Source organism: Lathyrus oleraceus, chromosome 4 (genome assembly GCF_024323335.1).
Source record: "Lathyrus oleraceus cultivar Zhongwan6 chromosome 4, CAAS_Psat_ZW6_1.0, whole genome shotgun sequence".
Taxonomy (NCBI): Eukaryota; Viridiplantae; Streptophyta; class Magnoliopsida; order Fabales; family Fabaceae; genus Lathyrus; species Lathyrus oleraceus.
In genome coordinates this window covers 252044169-252065086 of record NC_066582.1, presented here as the reverse complement: position 1 = coordinate 252065086, position 20918 = coordinate 252044169, and the positions used below count along the sequence as shown (strand labels likewise).

General features: G+C 39.7%; 1 protein-coding gene across 1 annotated transcript; it reads left to right on the top strand.

Moving 5' to 3' along the window:
• The first annotated feature begins 1167 nt into the window (after positions 1–1167).
• On the top strand, positions 1168–2583 carry LOC127136926 (uncharacterized). The gene has a single exon (XM_051063436.1). It carries the CDS (start codon positions 1168–1170, stop codon positions 2581–2583), a length of 1416 nt encoding a protein of 471 aa, XP_050919393.1.
• The last annotated feature ends 18335 nt before the right edge of the window (positions 2584–20918 follow it).

Here is a 20918-nt window from a genome sequence, read left to right as displayed (position 1 = left end):
TCCAGAGACCAAGAGGTCATGGCTAGGATTCAGGAAGAAATGCAACAAAGGGTTGTTGCTGCCACTGTTGATCCTTCTACGCCACCACAAGGAAATCATGCGGTTCAAATCCCTGTGATGACACCCGACGATCTCCCTCCACCAGTAATCAATCCTTATGTCATTGTAATAGATGAACAACATGACACATTCTTTAGCCTGAGAGTCGGTTCAATATATGATCTTTTTGCCCTACCAACTAATGATATGGAGAAGAAGGTATGCGCCATTGAAGAAAAACTGAAGGCAATGGAAAGCTCTAATGCTATTAGGTTAGATGCTGCAGAAATGTGCTTAGTACCTGGAGTGAGGATACCCGCAAAATTCAAAGTCCCTGACTTTGAGAAGTACAAAGAGGCAAGCGACCCAAGAACTCACATTTGGTACTACTATCGAAAGATGGTTGCATATTCAGACGATTAGAGATTGCTCATGCGTTTCTTTCAGGATAGTCTGAGTAGAGCCTCACTCGAGTGGTACATGCAGTTAGAAGGTACCTAAATTCGTTCTTGGAAGGACATGGCTGAAGCTTTCCTAAAGCATTATCAATATAATACAAACATGGCTCCAAAACGCACTCAACTCCAAAATCACACTCAGAAGTCTGACAAAAATTTCAAGGAGTACGCTCAATGTTGGAGGGAGTTAGCTACAAGAGTGCAACCTCCTTTGTTGGAGCGAGAGCTTGTGGATATGTTTATGGGAAATCATCAAGGTTCATGCTTTGATAGGATGGTAGGGAGTACATCCTCTGGTTTTTCAGATCTAGTTCTTGTCGATGAAAGAAATGAGAATATGATCAAGATGGGAAAGATCCAAAGTACTTTTAGTACCTCTGGTGTAGTGAAGAAACCTTATGTTGCCTTTGGGAAGAAAAGAGAAGGAGAAACTAATGAAGTTGCAGTTGTGAGGGGAAGGGTTCTAACATATCGTGAACCTTATCAATAAGTGGCCACCGTGTCACTTGTTAAAAATCAAGAACCCTACGCTATTCCTACCAATCAACGGGCTGTTCAACAACCAGCCTCATATCAGCAACAATATACTCCCCAACCATAACAACAACGATACTACCAACAAAATCAGCAAAGGCAGAGAAGGATAGTGAAAAGGTTTGACCCTGTTCCAATGCCATACATTTGTTTGCTTTCGTATTTGTTACGTGGATATTTAGTGCAACTAAGAGAGCTAGGACCTCCTCCAGTAGTCCTCCCTCCCGGTTATGACGTAAATGCTCGGTGTGAATTCCATTCTGGGGAACTTGGTCATTCTGTTGAAAATTGCAAGGCATTAAAGTATAAGGTACAAGAGCTAATTGAGTCAAAGGCTATCACGCTCGCTTTGAACGGTCGAAATGTGAATAATAACCCTATGCCGCAGCATAAAAATCCTACAGTGAACATGATAGAAGAAGTTGAAGGAAAGAAGTTGGTGTCCAAGGTGGACAATTTGAAAACTCCTCTGTTTGATGTTAAGAAAAAATTACTGATGAATAAGTTATCTCCCGATTGTTACGCTGCTTGTGAGTGTTGTCTGATTAATCCGCAAACTTGCAAAATCTTGAGAGCTTGTATACAAGAACTGATGAATCAAAGGGTTATGGTGGCAGAGCATATGTCTACTATTGAAGAAATTGAAACATTGGAAATTCCTTATGAACAAGGTTACCCATTGGAAATCCTTTATTACTTGACCCCGATGAAAATATCTGTTGACCCAGTCACTCCTCTGACAATCACTATACCTACTCCTTTCCCGTATGAAAATACAAAGGCAGTACCATGGACTTACGACTCTGTAGTCTACATCCATGGACGAAAGATAGAGGATGAACCTTTGGCGTTCAAAGATCCAATTGTAAACATTGTTGGAACAGGGGGAGTAACTCGAAGTGGCATAATATTTGCACCAATGTCTCCTACAAATGAAAATGGTGGAACCTCAAGGAAAGACAAAGGGAAGCAGATTGAGAGCAATGAACAAGGGAATAATTCTACTCAAATAGAAACTCCAGTTAGTGAGGTAGAAGAACTCATGCGCATCATCAAGAAGAGTGATTACAAAGTGGTTGAACAACTTAATCAAACATTATCCAAGATCTCGATGTTGTCCTTGTTGATGTGCTCTAAAGCTCATATGGATGCAACGGTAAAGTTTTTTAGATCAAACGATGTTCCTCAGGAAATTTTGGTTTGCCAATTTGAAGGAGTTGTAAACAACATTGCCTCCAGTATTAGCTTGGGATTTAATGAAGGTGAACTCCCACCCGAAAGAAGAAATCATAAAAAAGCTCTCCACATCTCCTTTGAGTGTGTGGACACAATCTTGTCAAGAGTTCTGGTGGATATGGGTTCATCTTTGAATGTGCTACCAAAGAGTTCTTTATCGAAGGTGACCATTAAGAGATTGGTAATGAAGCCCAATGAACTGATAGTGAGAGCTTTTGACGGCTCTAGAAGGACATTCATTAGAGAAGTAGACTTCCCAATTAAGATTGGACCACATACATTTTCATCACCTTCTATGTCATGGACATCTACCTAGCTTGCAATTGTCTTTTGGGACTCCCCTGGATTCATTTGGCTGGAGCAGTCACTTTGACTCTCCACCAAGGCTTAAGTTTTTAATCAATAATAAGCTAGTGGTCGTGGAATGTGAGGAAGACATTACGATGAGTCATCTAGCATCATTTCTCTATGTAGAAGCTGAAGGACAAATTCATAAGACTCCTTTTCAAGCCTTTGAGGTGGTAAGAGTGGTGATGGTTCCTCCTGCAAAAGAAGCCAAAAATGATGAGTTTCCCATGGTCTCATGGAAGGATCCAAGGACAGTAATCGAGGTTGGACACCTTGAAGGTTGGGGTAGAGTGCTTGAACTTCCAGTGAATAAGGATCATTCTAGTTTGGGATACCATTCCCAACGGTCAACTTTGAGGAAACCAATGAAAAAAGCTATTGAGGGACATGTGCTCCCATTGCCAGACATTTTCACCAGTGTCAGACACCTTGTGGATGGTCAAATCAGTATGGTGGAGGAAGACATTGTTGTTGACATAGTAGAACTTATGTATTAGAAGATTGAAGGCCAAGAGCTTACAAATTGGACCTCCATGGAAGTGCCTGAAGTTACACAGATTGAAGAATATTTTCCCTTTGTTTTTTGCTTTGAAAAAGAACCATGCACTGCCCAAGGCATGGATGGGGAACCACTTATAGGCCCCCCCTAAATTTTCAAAACAGTTTAATTAATGAAATCATCATTTTGCATTCAAATTGTGTTCCTTGTTTTTCATTATTTTTATTTTTATTTTTATTTTGAATCATGAATCATGCAGATTCTCCTTGGTTTCCACCTATAATGATACTGCTATGGTCCCATATGACTTTGACAATCCCATCTATCACGTTGACGAAGATTTTTGAAGAAGATTGTGAACTCCCCATGGAGTTAGCCCGACTACTACGACAGGAATCGGAGGTTAGCCAACCACACCGAGAATCAGTAGAAGCTATCAACCTTAGAATCAAAGAGGACACAAAAGAAGTCAGAATAGGCGTTTCCCTAGAAGATGACATGAAGGAAAAGAGAATTAAGCTCTTGCAAGAATATATGGATGTGCTTGCTTGGTCTTCCTAAGACATGCCCGGACTTAACACAAATATTGTGGTACACCGGCTACCCCTCAAGGAAGATTGTCCTTAAGTGAAGCAAAAGTTAAGAAGAACTCGACCTGACATGATGATGAAAATCAAGGGGGAGGTTTAAAAGCAGCTTGACACAGGCTTTTTGGCAGTAGAAAACTACCCCCAATGGATTGCAAACATTGTGTCAGTACCAAGAAAGAGATTTGAATAAAGCTAGCCCAAAAGAAGATTTCTCACTGCCTCACATTGACGCGCTAGTGGATAATACGGCTCAGTTCTCTGTATTCTCTTTCATGGATGGCTTCTCCGACTACGACCAGAATGGTCCTGGACGACATGGAAAAAACTACCTTCATCACCCTATGGGTAACTTTTGGCTATAAGGTCATGCCCTTCTTCCTAAATAATTTTGGTGCAACATATCAACATGCAATGATAACGCTCTTTCATGACATGATTCATAAAGAGATCAAAGTCTACGTTGATGATATGATTGCAAAATCCCAAACCAAAAAGGAACACCTAGTTAATCTTGAAAAACTTTTTGCACGGCTAAGGAAGTTCAGATTGAGGCTAAACCCCATTAAATGTACTTTTGGGGTAAGATCCGATAAATTGCTATGATTCAATGTTAGCCAACGAGGAATTAAAGTTGGTCCTGAAAAGGTCAAAGCCATACAATCTATGCTAACACCAAAAACTGAGAAGGAGGTCTATGGATTCCTAGAGAGATTGAATTACATCTCCAGATTTATATCTCACCTCACGGCCACATGTGAGACAATATTTAAGCTGGTTCACAAAGATTAGGCGGTAGTGTGAAATGAGAATTGCCAAAACACATTTGATAAAATCAAAGAATAGTTGAAAGAGCCTCTAATCTTGATGCCTCATGTGTCAGGCAAACCTCTTATCATGTACCTGACAATTTTTGAAGGGTCAATGGGATGTCTTCTTGGTCAACACGATGAAACAAGTAAAAAAGAACATGTTATCTACTACCTAAGCAAGAAGTTTACCGACTGTGAACAAAGGTATTCAATGCTTGAAAAGACATGTTGTGCATCTGCTTGGGCTGTTAGACACTTAAGGCAGTATATGTTAATGCATACAACGCTTTTAATCTCCAAGATGGGTCCTATCAAGTACATCTTTGAAAAGCATGCTCTCACTGAAAGAGTTGTCCATGGCAGATGGCCCTGACTGAGTATGACATCTAACATGTCACACAAAAAGTTGTCAAAGGAAGTGTGTTGTCCGACTATCATGCCCATCAACCCTTGGAAGATTGTCAAAGGATATTATGTTTATCATGGATTACAACATTCATGGCGCTGAGGAAGGACCTGAACCAGGGTCACGTTGGACGCTTGTGTTCGATGGCGCTTCAAATGCTCAAGGAAATGGAATTAGGGAAGTTATTACATCACGGACTAGTCTTCATCTACCCTTCACTGCAAGGTTGTGGTTCGGTTGCACTAACAAAATGGAGGAGTACGAGGCGTGCATCTTCGGCCTTGAAGCAACTATAGATCTATGGATCAAAATCCTCAAAGTCTATGAAGATTTAGCCTTACTAATCAACCAAGTGAAAGGAGATTGGGAGACTCGTGATCACAAGTTAATCTCGTACAAAGAGCATATCTTAAAGCTAATCCCATATTTTGACGATATCACATTCCATCACATTTATAGAGAGGAGAATCAGTTGGCCGATGCCTTAGCTACTCTATCATCCATGTTTAAGGTTAAGTGGAAAAATTAAGTGTCATCTATCCTCATTGACTACTTGGACGAACTAGCATACTGTTTGGCAGCCGAAGAAGAATCTGATGGTCATCCCTGGTTTTATGATATTATGAGGTACTTGGAGAATAAAGAATATTCGAAAAATGCATCCATCACGGACAAAAAGTATCTTTGAAAGCTCTCAGCCAAGTTCTTCTTAAGTAGAAGGGTACTATATAAGAGAAATTATGTCTCATTCTTGCTTAGATGTATGGATAAACACGAAGCAAACTGGATTACAATGGAAATTCATGAAGGCTCATTTGGAACTTATGCCAGTGGGCACACAATGGTAAAAAAGATCTTAAGGGCGGGCTATTATTTGATGACTATGGAGGTTGACTGTTATCTCCATGTACAAACATGTCATAAATTCTAGATTTATGCCAACAAGATACACGTGCCACCAGTTCCACTTAATGTCTTAACATCACCTTGGGCTTTCTCCATGTGGGGCATTGAAGTGATTGAGCGCATCGAACCAACTGCCTCAAACGGACACCGTTTCGTCTTGGTAGCCATTGACTATTTCACCAAATGGATGGAAGTAGTCTCATACGCAAACGTCACCAAGCAAATGGTTGCTAGTTCTTGAAGAAAGAGATCATATGTCGTTATGGGGTCCCAAACAAAATCATTACTAATAATGGTTCCAACCTCAATAACAAAATGCTAAAAGAACTGTGCAAAAACTTCAAGATCAAACACCATAATTCATCACTGTATCGTCCAAAGATGAATGGTGTTGTTGAGGTAGCCAATAAGAATATCCAGAAGATCATCCAAAAGATGGTGGAGACCTACAAATATTGGCATGAAATGCTCCTATTCACTTTGCATGGCTACCATACTTCAGTATGTACCTCCATTGGGGAAACCCCATTCTCTCTCGTGTATGGCATGGATGCAATTCTGCCTGTTGAAGTAGAGATTCCCTCCTTAAGGATATTGACCAATATCAAGCTTAACGAAGCTGAATGGGTACAAGTGAGGCTTGATCAGCTAAATCTCATTGATGAAAAGTGCTTGGCATCCATCTTCCACGACCAATTATACTAGAAGTGTCTCAAGAGGGCATTTGGCAAAAAGGTTTTTCCTCGAAGTCTCAAGGCAGGAGACCTGGTGTTGAGAAAGATTCTACCAATTCATACTGATCCCAGGGGAAAATGGATGCCTAGCTATGAAGGCCCATACATTATGAGGAAGGTTTTCTCTAGAGGAGCCTTGATACTCTTAACTATGGATGGTGAAGATCTTCCATCCCCTGTGAATTCAGATGCAATAAAAAATACTACGCTTAAGAAAAAATGAACACTCGATAAATTGAAAACCCCAAGGGAAAGCTTAGGAAAAAAAAGGTATCTCGGTAGGCTGAAACCCCGAAAGGGTGGTCTAGGCAAAAATTAGGGATTTATAAAGTGAGAGGTTGCAGTCTGCAAAGAATCTTTGAATCCATCACAATTCCTAAAGGGAATCAATATAATCACTTTCTTCAGAAGCAAGATCCGAGGACCTTCGAAGATATAGCGATTATAGCCGAAATTGGAACTCAATGGAAATCCGAGTTTTTCTCATTTCCATTATTGTTTTTTCCATATCTTTTTGCAATCACCTCTTTTAGGAATTGCTTCCTCATGTAATTTACCCATTTACGGGTTTGTCTTTTATCTATGAAATATTTTTCATCAAATGTGCTCAATGCTTTTACTTTTTCTACTTTGTTTGTGAAAGGTGAATTTCTTATAATAAATATTGCATGTGAAAATTTTGGGGATAATAATAAAAACTTTCGGAAAAAAACATCGAAGTTACTCTCCTTTCAAAGTATCTGAAGGTAACCATGTTCCAATGATCTTGGTATACTAGGACACCGCAAAGTCTTAGCCAGATCAAGGAATTCTCATCAAGATTACCATCAACTAGTAGTAAATGGACCACACGTAGTCTGAGCGCCACAGATCCAAATTATGATGTCGAGAAGTCAAAATTCCACTCTCCCCTTGCAGACATAAAGCCCAACTTTATTTGGAACCTCCAACAAATCTTTACCACAAAGTTCAATCATACTTGGCATAATCTATAAACCTTACATTTGCATATCCCCAACAGCCTGAGCATACATCGGTAATTTACATACATAACATTGCATCATAGTATACTCTTTAAAATGAGGCATGCATGCTTAGCCTAAGCCACATTCAAATATTACTCGAAAATAAAGTTTCATATAAATATCCTCAACAGATACATCTGGCAGGATTCCCTTAGAACAATATTCCCAGTCGTTGCTAGGGATTCTCATCATTAGAATTCAGGTATTCCTAGCCATTGCTAGGAATCGTCACTAAACATAAACTTTCCCAATCGTCGCTAGGGATTATCATCATTAGAATTCAGGTATTCCCAACCATTTCCAGGAATCGTCGTTGAACTTAAACTTTTCCAGCCATTGTCGGGGACCGTCATCATTAGAATTCAGGTGTTCCCAACCGGTGCTAGGAATCATCGTTGAACTTAAACCTTCCCAACTATTGCTAGGGATTGTCATCATTATAATTATGGTATGCTCATATGTTACTAGGAATCATCATTGAACTTAAATCATCTCAGTCATTGCTAGGGATTGTCATCATTAGAGTTCAGGAATTCCCAGCCGTTGCTAAGAATCATCGTTGAACTTAAACCTTCTCAGTCGCTGCTAGGGACTATCACCATAAACTTTAACCTTCCCAACCATTTTTAGGGATTGTCATCAATATTCTAGACTTTTCCATCAGTTGCTAAGGATCATTACCACCTGTTGCACAAGAACTTATCCCCAGGGAAGTCATTTTTCCCATCACCTTTCTCCTTGACCTTTTGTCATAGAGCTTTTCTCTTTGCTTTGGGCACAAAGGACCTTGATCCCCATCCTTTGTATTTTCCTTTTGCAAATGCAATATGTCTCTGGAATCCTATAGGGATGTATTATGCATCATAACATACACTGCATATCATATACATCACGACATAACCATCATACAGCTGACCCTTGTTCTCCTCACAGAATATCATACTCAACCCCCAACAAATGACTTAATATCAAAGTTATTTTCCATCCAAAAAAAACTTTCCCACAAATTCCCATTACCCCATATCACTTTAATTCCCAGTAGGGCAAATTTTTGGATATTTTTGTATTTAAGACTCTCCTACCTCGAATGTGTGAAATTCGTTGCTATCCATACATTCAGGTCCGAGAAGATTAAATAGGGGCAACTGTCATACCTCAAATTCACCTTACCTCCTATACAACTTTCATGTCCCTAATTCATACATACGTTCATCATCTCATCACCTCATTTATATATACATTCACAACAAGAAGGAATGTTACATATGTTCAAGGTATGGTGTTCATATATGAGGATCACCAAGGTCACTTGATCATATTGGGGTGTGTATGATCCACCATAAACCCTAGACTATTTGGCTTTGGTTCTTAACTAACCTATTGAACCAAGAAACCCTACTTATGGATGCTCATCTTTGGTGGTTCATCTGATCTTTGTTTGGGGCTTGAAACCCTAGCTTAAGAGGTTTTTCCTTGGGGATTTCTTGATGCTTGTTGCCTGTTCCATATAATCCTAGTTGCACTCTTTTGTTTCTATGCTTTGACTTATTATTTTAAAACCTACTTCATTGAGAGTTCATTTGTTCATTTCATCATGCATTAGCCATTAATCATCTACTTGGGCTCTTTGGTTTAACATGTTTGAATTTGAACCATACGGGTGTGTTCTTGATCCATAACATGTGATGCTTTCTGTAAGAACCTCATTTTGTCCCTAAGATCCCTCATGGTATCATAACATTACATTTACGTTGCCTCAAGGATCATTAGCATCTTGGTTCCCTTTACCTTTGGGTGGGACTTCTTGTGAGTGGTTTGAGATCACCAAGCATGCTTGAATTGCATATCCTTGATTTTCTCATTTTGTTTACTAACCAAAAGCACAAAAATATGTCACTAACATCTTTTGTTTGTAGCTTAAGCAATCACCAGGTCAAGAGCTTCAAGGAGATCCTTTGTGCAATGATATGGTCATGAGAAGATGATAGCAAGCATGGTAATGGTTCCCAAAGCTCTCATCCATCAAGTATGCCCCCCCTAGCATCTCATTTCATCATTTTGATCAAAGCAAGTCAAAGGGTTTGAGGTTTGTGCCCCAAGGAAACCCTAATTCATCTGTGCACCACAATGCCTTGCTCTTGAAGCAACCTCAGCCCATGGTCAAATACAATCAAGGGAAGTTATTTAATTCATCATTTCATCCATATTAGAAATTATTTAAGTATCCTCAATCATCAATTCATCAAGGTATGAGTCATGGACTTGAGAAGTTGATCAGTCAATTCATCTGACTATTTTGAAGTGCACTGAGACCTAACGTTTTATGTGTTGGTCAAATGGAGATGGTTCCAAAATAAAAAATGTTCTTAAGGACAATATGAACAACTTTCACGTTCATCAAAAATTGATTTGAAGCTTGTAAGATCATCATCCATTCCAATACATTATAGGTCATTTTGACTGAAACCCTAATCTTAGGTCAACTTCTCAAGAACATAACTCATTCATTTTTTATAATTTTAAGGTGGGATCAAATGCATTGGAAATCGTAAGATGTCTACTTCAAATGTTATGTTGGACAAAAGTTCAAAATCTCAAAGGAAATACATGTGATAATGCAAGACATTATAGGTCCTTTTGGGTCAAATGCATTAAAAGGCAAAAAAGTCCAACTTCAAGTGCCCATAACTCTTTCATCAAAAATTCAAATGAAGCAAAATGTAAGTCCATTTTGGTTGTCTTGAAAAGATATACAACTTTCATGTTGGAGGTTTTTTCATTTGAGGCTTGCATCATCAATACAGAGGGGCTTGAAAATTGGCCAAATTTAGAAACCTTGCTTTGACATGTCATACACCTTGCACTTTAAACTCAAATTTCATAAATTTCCACACTTTAAATGGATTTTTGTCCAACATAACAATTGTTCCTTACATCAATACCTTTCCAACCATTACTCACATGATCATGTTTGGATTTGACAAATGGCATTTTCGAAGAAGGGAATATTTTGGTGCATTTATGGAAACTTGATTCAAACTTCATGCATAATCCAATTACATCATATCTCCACGTCCAAAACCAATATGCTGATGTTAAGCTTTCCAAATCAATTAGATTTGGGCCCTCCATGCGCCTATACAGGCCCATGCATGGAGGCCCTCTTCATTCATGCACATGAAATTTTCATGCATTGCCTTTGCCAATTGCTATATATAGAGTTGTTTAGCCTCACTCTTTCTCAGCCTAATGGCGCCAGAAATGCTGCACAACTGAAACCATAACCAATACCAAAGAAGCTATCTCACTTTCTTTCAAATTTTTCAGATCCAAAATTCAACTACATCTGGTTGAATCCTTGGATCTAAAGCTTCTGAACCTTCATCATTCATCTCATTGATCTTCTGTTTTGGCAAACAAAGCAAGGAATCAAGCTTTAGTTTCCAGAAATCAAGCTTACTCTTCAACTGGTATTTTCTTCGAATCTCATCATCCATTGACCTATTTGCTTGGATCTTGTGTTGGCTGAAGTCCTCTCAATATAGGCATCATGATTATGCATTTAATTTTTGAAATCCATTGAGTTCATGATGAACACCACAGAACTTCCATCTCTGATTTCTTTCAATATAGAGATCTAGAGTGGAATTGAGTGGCACAGGGATGATGTACATCATCCCAGCTTTCTGAAGATGTATGGATCGTGCATTTTTGTTGTCTTTTGGATCTCTGCAATTTTGGCCGGAAAATCCAAGATCACCGGAGAAGAAGGTTGCTCTGGTGGCCGTCCCATTGCCAGATGCATTGTGGACCCTTGAATTCATTTTCCAGATTTGATCTTGGCCTTTGATTGTTATGATTTTTATTTAATCTATGTGTGGTTGCATTAACTGGGTCCTATGATGCGCGCGCATGCCATTGCCTTCAAATCATCCACGTCATTTAATGAAAGGAGATTTAACGCGCCAGGATTTTCCACATTTTCAAATTTATGATTTTATTTTGTTTATTCCCATTTATTTCAAAAATCAATATCTCTCTCATTTTTAATCCAAAAATTATGGGACCAATTGCATTAGTCTCCAAATAAATTCTATTTTCTATTTCTGATTTTTAATATTTTTTATTTTGTCATTTAATATTTTTTGTGAATTTTCTCTTTTCTGGTTATTTTTAATTCATATTAAATAGTTTTTGATATTCAAAAAATACAAAAATATTTTCCTAACCTATTTGAATGATGATGGATCTATGAAAAATATTCTCATCAATTTTTAAATTGATTTGAGATTTATTTGAGATTTTACTTCAATTAGGTTATTTTTATTCATTTTTAATTGATTAAAATTAGTTTCTGACTTTTAAAAATGCTGGAATTTTTTTTGTCAAACTTTGTTTTACCTTGTTGAACTTGGGATAAATCACTTGGACCTTTCAAGGTTGATTTGAAGTGATTTTGAAGTTTGTCCTTTCTTTTATTTTTAATTCAAGTTTATCTTAATATTAAAAATGCCAAAAATATTTTGCTTATTGTTTGACCTCCAATCTTCATCTCATTTCTGATTTATCATTGTTTGACTTTGACTTTCAATGTCATTTGGTCAATACATATGGATTGGTACATCTTATTTCATCTTATGCATTTTGATCTTTCCATTTCCTTATCCATTCTTCATCTTCTTCTCCTTCTTCTTCTTCTTCTTTCTTTTTGATCAATGAGTTGAAGGTTGATAAGTTAGCATTGATTAGGGAGACTTAATCTTCCTTGATCCAAATCTAATTCATCTTGATCAATTGATCAAGTGAATGGCTTTGCATTAAGGATAGGTTGTTTTCTAAATCATGCAAAAGGCTTAAACCAATACAAGATCAATTCTCTTTTTCTTTTGGCATGGCAAGTTGTTGGAACTTGGTTCACTAATCAAGACTTCTAACTTGTGTTGTTGCCTACATTATTATTGACCGGCCTCAGATAGTTTTGACTTCTACATAAGTCCAATTACGATTGCTTAACATAGCGCTAAATTTGCCTTATGGCACACTAACTACTAACACTAACCATTAACAATTAACATTTACCTTTTGCTCTTTACTTTTATGCAATTTACTATTCTTGCACATATTATCCATTTGTTTTTCTCTTTGCTCACTTGAGCCCATGTTTATGTTAATGCCATTTGCCTTTTGCTCACTTGAGCACATAATTGTGTATATAATTTTGTGCTTGTGTTTTTGTTTTGTTTGTTGTGAACCAAATGCAAAGAAATGGACTTAGTTTCCCGGACTTCCCCTATGTAAAGAATGGAGAATTGGACTTAGATTCTAGGACTTTCCTTATGCAAAAATTGGATTAAATGGACCTTAATGATGAAGATGGATTAAAGGGACCAAATCTCTAAACTCACTCTTGTCCATTCTTGTTTTACTTCATGGAACTTTTGATGTGTGTGCTTTTGTGCTAGGGGATTCTATGAGCTCAAATTGAAGGACCATTGCTATGTTCATCCAAAGTGAAAGATACAAGATACACTGAGGATCTCTTAAGAGACTTGTTTGATTGCTTATGCTTTGTGATTGCTTATTCCAAAAGATGGGAGCTACTTGGGTCATCAATACGATCTCAAGAGAGGAACTCCATTGTGGTTTTGTTTCTTTATCCCTCACCTTTTTGTTTACTTAGGACTTAGCCCTTCTTCTTCTTCTCTCCACTCTAACCCAAGCCAAAACTTTTGTGCAAACATTTAACAATTGTTTTCAACATTAGAAACCTAAGCCTTATGCTTTTGATTTTCAAACCTTCTTTTCATAATACTTATTCTTGAATTGAACTTTTAAGTCAACTTTGACCATTTTTGTATATACTTCTAATTGGTAAATATAACCCATTCAAATGTCTTTTGTGGTTCCAATGGCCACTTCCTTAATCAAATTTTTCATAACCTTTAGCTATTAGGTTTGAGTTATCCTTGTGGTAGATGTAATACTCACATATATCCTTAGTGATGGACAATGAGTCTTCCATGCTTATTATAGGGTTAACCCCTCACTAGTATGTTGAAGTTATCCTCACATGGTGGATTTGTTGTTTTAAGTTGAGTTTTCTCCCTTGGATAACAAAAGACCTTAAGGCTTTTGGACCAATCAATTCACCAACTCATTTTTGAGATTTGTACCCCGAACTACGAGGTTTTGATCCTAATCTTTTTTAAGATGGTATGTAGGCAATGGGTTTATCCATCCAAACACAAAATGTAAATAACTTGTACATTCTCTTCTCATCTCTTCAATCATGTTTGCACAAACAAAAATTTCAAAAAAAAACAACAACCTTTACAACAAGTGTGAAAAGGGATCCCTAGGAGTACCTAGGATGTTTTGGGTGCCTAACACCTTCCCATTACATAACCAACCCCCTTACCCAGATCTCTATTCTCTTTTACTAGTTTTTGTTAAAACTATTAGGTTTTTGTTCGCTTTCTAACCATTCCTTTGGATAAATAGAAGTGCGGTGGCGACTCGACTTGTATGATTTACCTTGGATTTAGTCAATATCTCTAATGGTAACGAATACCCCGCTACAGAAAAGTGGCGACTCTGCTGGGGATCATCATTTGCCTAGTGGGTTTTGCCAACTTTTCATGCTTGTTGTCCTGTATTGTCTTGTGACATATTTTTGTGCAATTTGGGATTACTGTATTGTATGTAATGATTGATTTGCTTGATATTAATTCCTTGTGTGCTTGGTGATCTTTGTGAGATGAGTTCTATACTCGGACTCGAGTGCACTTAGGATAGGAGAATGGCGTAGTCTTGTTGACTTGTGTGGAGTTATTCCTTAGCAAGTTGACTTGCAAGTCCATTCACTTGGTGGAGGTCATGTTGGGATCAATAATGTCACACAAGTAAGTTGTGGTTAGACATTACTCTTTCCAATATAGACCTTAGAAGCCAAGGACCTTAGTTTACCAAGCCCATCTTGGCCTATTCTTAGGATGTAGTGCGAAAGTCGTTCGAATGTAAGATTTGATATGATTGTTACGCGATACTACACTCATAAGAGTCTCTCTTGAGAATATTTTTGGAATACGAGTAGTCGTTTCTCCGATAATATCTGAAAGATGGGATGATGGCTATGGGAACCTCTTGTAGAACATGTTTGGCAGGTTTAAACCTTAGTACACTCTCTTTGGGTGGTTCTTAACCGAGACTCCATGCTCGTGACTCGCAACAAACCCTTGATTCATGGTTGATCCGTTCATGTGTCCTTAATATCAATGGAACTTGGGTGTTGATAAGGTGTAAACCATAATCCACCAAAATGGATGATTGATATTAAAGATGATATGATCCATCCCATGACCTTTGTTTGGTGTGCTTTGCTTGATCCTTGAGTGTGATTGTTGCATTCATGCATTCATGCACTCATTTTCATCCATATCATCATTAATGAAGAAAATTTTCAAGGAACTTAAGGGGTTTATTTGCAAATTTTCAGACATGGAGGGACAAAGAAGGAATACGAAGAAGTACAGTTTCAGACAACCAGACTTGAAAGAGTTAAGGAATCTGACATCCTATGTATTAGATCCTTTGGGTTTCAAGGCTCGTTTTGGGAAGCTTCTTCCTCTTCTGACTACTCAAGTGGATGAAGGGTTGATGAGTGTATTGGTGCAGTTTTATGATCCTTTGTATCGTTGCTTCACGTTTCCGGATTTCCAGCTTTTACCTACCCTTGAGGAGTATGCCTACCTTGTGGGTATACCTATTCTAGACCAGTTGCCGTTCAGTGGCTTGGAGAGTATTCCTACTTCTCAAGAGATAACAGACATGTTGCATATAGATGAATCTCTGGTTGGTGCTCATATGACTACCAAAGGTGGAATTCAAGGTCTCCCTTCTGAGTTCCTCATTGCTCAAGCTATTGTGTATGGGAATGCCATGAGTGAGGATGCCTTTGAGGCCATATTTGTACTTCTCATCTATGGATTGGTATTGTTCCCCAACATCGACAAGTTTGTGGATGTGAATGCTATTAGGATTTTCTCTGCTCTTAATCCCGTTCCGACTCTGTTGGGTGATACCTATTTCTCTTTGCATATGAGGAATGCAAAGGGTGGTGCTGCAATTGTGTGTTGTTTGCCTCTGTTGTATAAGTGGTTTATTTATCACTTACCGCAAACGGTTGCCTTCAAGGAGAACAAGGGATGTCTACGGTGGTCCCCGAGACTTATGTCTCTCACTAATGATGATATCTCTTGGTACAACCGCGTGTATGATGGTGTACAGATTATTGACTCTTGTGGTGAATTCTCCAATGTACCTCTTCTTGGTACATGTGGTGGGATTAACTACAACCCTGTTTTAGCACGTCGTCAGCTTGGGTTCCCCCTAAAGGATAAACCTAATAACATTCTGTTAGAGGGTGTGTTCTTCCAGGAGGGTAAAGATCCGCAAGGCTTGAAGGGCAGAATGGTCCGCGCTTGGCGCAAGATTCATAGGAAGGGAAGGAAAGAGTTGGGTCCTAAGAATTGTGTTGCTATGGAGCCATACACTACTTGGGTTAGGAAGAGAGCGTCCGAGTATCTCATGCCTTACGAGTATCCGAGACCTACACCTTTAGTTATGGCTAGGCCTTCAACCCTCCCTAACCAAGGAGTAGAGGAGTTGAGAGACGAAGACCAATCACGTGCTTGGATTCGTGAAAGGGAGGAGTTGCTTCAGCAAATCAAGGAGAAGGATGCTTTGATAGAGTTCCTCGAACATCAGGGTATTGATGATCCTAATGATGCATGGACTTCTCTACTTCCTCAGTCTTCTAGGTTTTGGAAGAGGAAGTACGACTGACTCGCCAAGGAGAAGGCGGATATGGAGGCAGCCTACGAGAGAGAGGTGAAGAGGCTTCGTGCATCCTATCTTCCTGTGTCCCGAGCTTTGGATGATTGTTTCTAGGGATCCATAGGATGATTATTTTCCTTTTCTCTTTTATATGATTGACAATGCGGTACTTCTTTCCCCCCATATTATTTGATGAGATATTTCCATATGTGATAAATGTTTAATATTTCCAAAAATTTGCAAATAGAACCCTAAAAGTTTCTTTGAAAATAAAATAAAAATCATATGCACGAGCATTGCATGCATCATGTGCATAAGCAGGGTTTGTTCCCGGCTTCTTGTCCTGTGGTCTAACTCTGTGTTCTTCATTTATTTTGAAGACAAGCTGACTCACCGGTACTACACCAGAGCCAACATTTCAAGACTGATGGATCATCTAGAACAAGAGAACCGCGAGATGAAAGAGGAAGTGGCCAGATTGAGTGCCTTGATGGAATCATTCTTGGCTGCCCAGAGCCTGTCTTCTCCAACACCTTCAACTCCTCCCTAGAGGACAGTCATTTCTGAGATTGTCTCCTCAACCGTGCTTGCGGCCAGTGCACACTTTTCTCCAACGGCCATGCCAACCGGATTTCCGTGGGGGATGCCTCCCAATTTCATGCCCGAGGGTCCTGATCCTACCTTTGCTTCTATGCCGGAATCTATCCCGGTCCTTGCTGTTCCTCCTCCTGTCGTGCATACTCTGCCCAGGGTAGACGACACCATCTATCATTCTGAGCCATCTGATGGCCCAGATGTCTATGAGAAGATGGACACTATGAATGATCAATTTCTTGAGCTTCGCAAGGAATTGAAAACTCTTAGAGGAAAGGATCTTTTTGGCAAGTTTGTCGCCGAACTCTGCTTGGTTCCTAATGTGAAGATCCCTGTAAAATTCAAGGTCCCTGACTTTGAAAAATACAAGGGAAATACTTGTCCTCTCAGCCACCTGGTCATGTATGCCAGGAAGATGTCAACTCAGACCGACAACGACCAATTGCTCATACACTACTTTCAGGACAGTCTGTCCGGTGCCGCTCTGCGTTGGTACATGGGTTTAGACAGTGCGAACATCCGATCCTTCAACGATCTTGGCGAGGCCTTCGTCAAGCAGTACAAGTACAATGTGGATATGGCTCCCGATAGGGATCAATTGAGGGCCATGTCCCAGAAGGACAAGGAAACGTTTAAAGAGTACGCCCAGAGGTGGCGAGAGTTGGCAGCACAGATTGTGCCCCCGCTGGAAGAGAAAGAGATGACCAAGATCTTTTTGAAGACCTTGAGTTCTTTTTATTATGAGCGGATGATTGCTAGCGCTCCTTCTGACTTCACCGAAATGGTGAATATGGGGATGCGTCTAGAAGAAAGGATTAGAGAAGGACGTCTAACTAGAGAAGAAGGCTCTGCTGCCAAACGTCATAGGTCGTTTGCAAAGAAGAAAGATGGAGAGGCGCACGCTGTGACCTCCCATGTGAAACTAAGAAGACCCTCTGTGAGGAGGAAGACTGTGCGTCCTGTTAGTAACCAGCACCAGATGGCTCATATAGCACCTGTTTTCAGAGATAATCAGCAGTATCAGCAACATAACTTTAATCAGCAACCACATCCGCAATATCAGCATCAACAGCACCGTCCGCAGCAGCAGGCCTACCAGCCTCGAAACAATAATCAAACCAGCACGAGTTACGAAAGGAAAAGGGTCACCTTCGATCCTATTCCAATGACGTATGCAGAATTATATCCCTCTTTGATAGAGAGGAAGTTAATTACTCCGAGAGACCCACCGGCTATACCTGCTAACCCCTAGTTGTGGTATAAGCCTGAATTACACTGTGTTTACCATTCTGGTGCTCCCGGCCACGACGTGGAGAATTGTTACCCTTTGAAGACCAAGGTTCAAGACCTTGTGAGGTGTGGCATTCTGTGTTTCGAGGACGTAGGTCCTAACGTGAAGAAGAACCCATTGCCCGAGCATGGGAAATCTGTCAACATGGTCCAGGGCTGCCCTGGCAAATACAAAGTCAAATATGTCAGTCATATTCGACAATCATTGGTCGAGATGCATCGCTTGCTATGTGATTATAGTTATTATGAGCATGACCACGATAGATGCCGAGTTTGTTCTGTCAATCAAAGAGGATGCCTCCAAGTGCGCAAATATGTTCAGGAAATGCTGGATGAAGGAGTTACTGAGATCCTTCAAAACAGAAATGTTGACGAAGATGCTGACGAGGTCAACGTAATTTCTCCAGTGTTTCGGATCCCCGAGCCCGTTATTATCAAGTATGATAGTAGCAAGTAGAAGCTTTCTCCTGCATTGATCATTAAGCAAGCCGGACCAGTACCGTATTCTTCCGAAAAAGCAATTCCCTATCGCTACAATGTTGTCGCGGTAGAAGGTGGGAAAGAAGTGTCCTTACCATCTTCCTCTGTTGTTAACATTGCGGATGTTAGCGGTCTGACCCGCAGCGGTCGTATGTTTTCAGCACCGCCAAAGCCCCAAGCTAATGCTGATTCTGTTGAGTGCCCGATTGGGGATGCTGTGTGCACTCCGAATCTGGCACCTGTTGTTAAGCCCTCCTCTACATTGATAACTCCTGCTTCTGTTGGCCCGAGTGGCAATATGAAAGAAGACTGTGATGAGATGCTGAGGCTCATCAAGAGAAGTGAGTACAATGTTGTAGACCAACTTTTACAAACGCCATCCAAGATATCAGTGTTATCATTGCTTTTAAATTCAGAACCACACCGAGAGGCTCTGCAGAAGGTGTCGCATCGCGAAATACAACCGGCGGGAAAAGACACAGAGCCGCCACCGTGCGTTATTTATCCCAAAGGAGGGAAAGGAAACACTCGAAGTAAACCTGAAAAAGGGAAAGGAATGGTCTTACGACCAGAGATTGCAAGGTACGGGAGTCGGTTACGCAAGGGGAAGGTATTAGCACCCCTCACGTCCGTCGTACTCGACGGGATCCACGCTCAAAAGAAAAGAATAAGGTTGCTAATAAACTGCTCAAAGAATGCACACGCACTGGAATAAAACACAGGTGAAGGAAAACGGAGAAAGCGTGTAACACCCTTCTAAATACCCCAAATATTTAATTAGAATAATAAAAATACCAATCAGAGTAATTATGCCCCGAAGGGTGTCACACAACATTTTCACACCATGTTCCAAAATATCTGTCATGCTCTTTATTTAATCAATTAAACATTTGCATAAAACACAGCGGATATAATCTTATCGATCATGTAAAACATTACATGTAAAATGGTTCTCAACCAACAATGAAACGTTTAAAACAAGTCAAACAACCCATCCCGATGTTACATCTATCAGAGCACGACCCACTAAGGAGACTACACTAGACTCCAAGCGTTAACTTCTACTCAACTCATTGCTCGTTACCTGAAAAATAGGTGTAAGGGTGAGTTCCTCAATCAATATAATAAGCATTATAAAACATTATGTAATGCTAAGTAATTTTAACACATTTCATCACCCTAATCCAAACATATGTTCAGCAACAGCACATCAACTCAACATAATACTCAGCATCAACACAAACACACGTATAATATTGGAATACATCCATTCATATTATACGTCATACATATATTATGCAATGAGACTCCATGCATGCGGTACCGACTATTCATGAACATATAGTTCAACTTCACCGACCAAATCCAGGTACGGCTACCAAGCTCACTAGTCCCACTCATTTGAGACCTAGTGACTCACATCACTAATTCCTCACCATGGGAATTAGCTACCACCCCAAATGGGCCATGCTATGCACGCTAATCATCTAGCATGCAAATATCAACAACAGTCCAAAATGACTAACATCACTAATTCCTCACCATGGGAATTAGCTACCACCCTAAAGGCCACAATATGCATGCTAATCACCTAGCAATGCAACAACAACAACAACTCAAGAATAGACATATGCTCATACTCTAAGCCATAAAACAGTCTATTCACAAATGCATACATAACTGATACATTCACAGCATCATGCATACCATCACACATCAACACATTTTATCACAAAAGCATATCATATCATGCCGCATAATCAAACACAGTATTAGCACACTCTACTAATACCTATACTACTCAAAACAACGGGAAATGATCCCTACTACGTCATACATCAGCTAAGTTACATCACTCAGCCTAAACAACCAAAAACTACACAACAACAGTTCAGGAAAACCACAAGTCTGCCCATACGCGTATTGCCTATGCCCATACGCGTATTGCCCAAACCTGACCAAGTCCATACGCGTACTGCGCACTCTCATACGCGTATGCTACGCGTAACAACCTCCCATTACGCGTACCAACAGAGACCAATTTACGTTCAAAATATCATCTTTTTCACCCATACGCGTAAGGCCTCCTCCATACGCGTACCAGCCATATCATACGCGTATTGCCTAGTGCCATA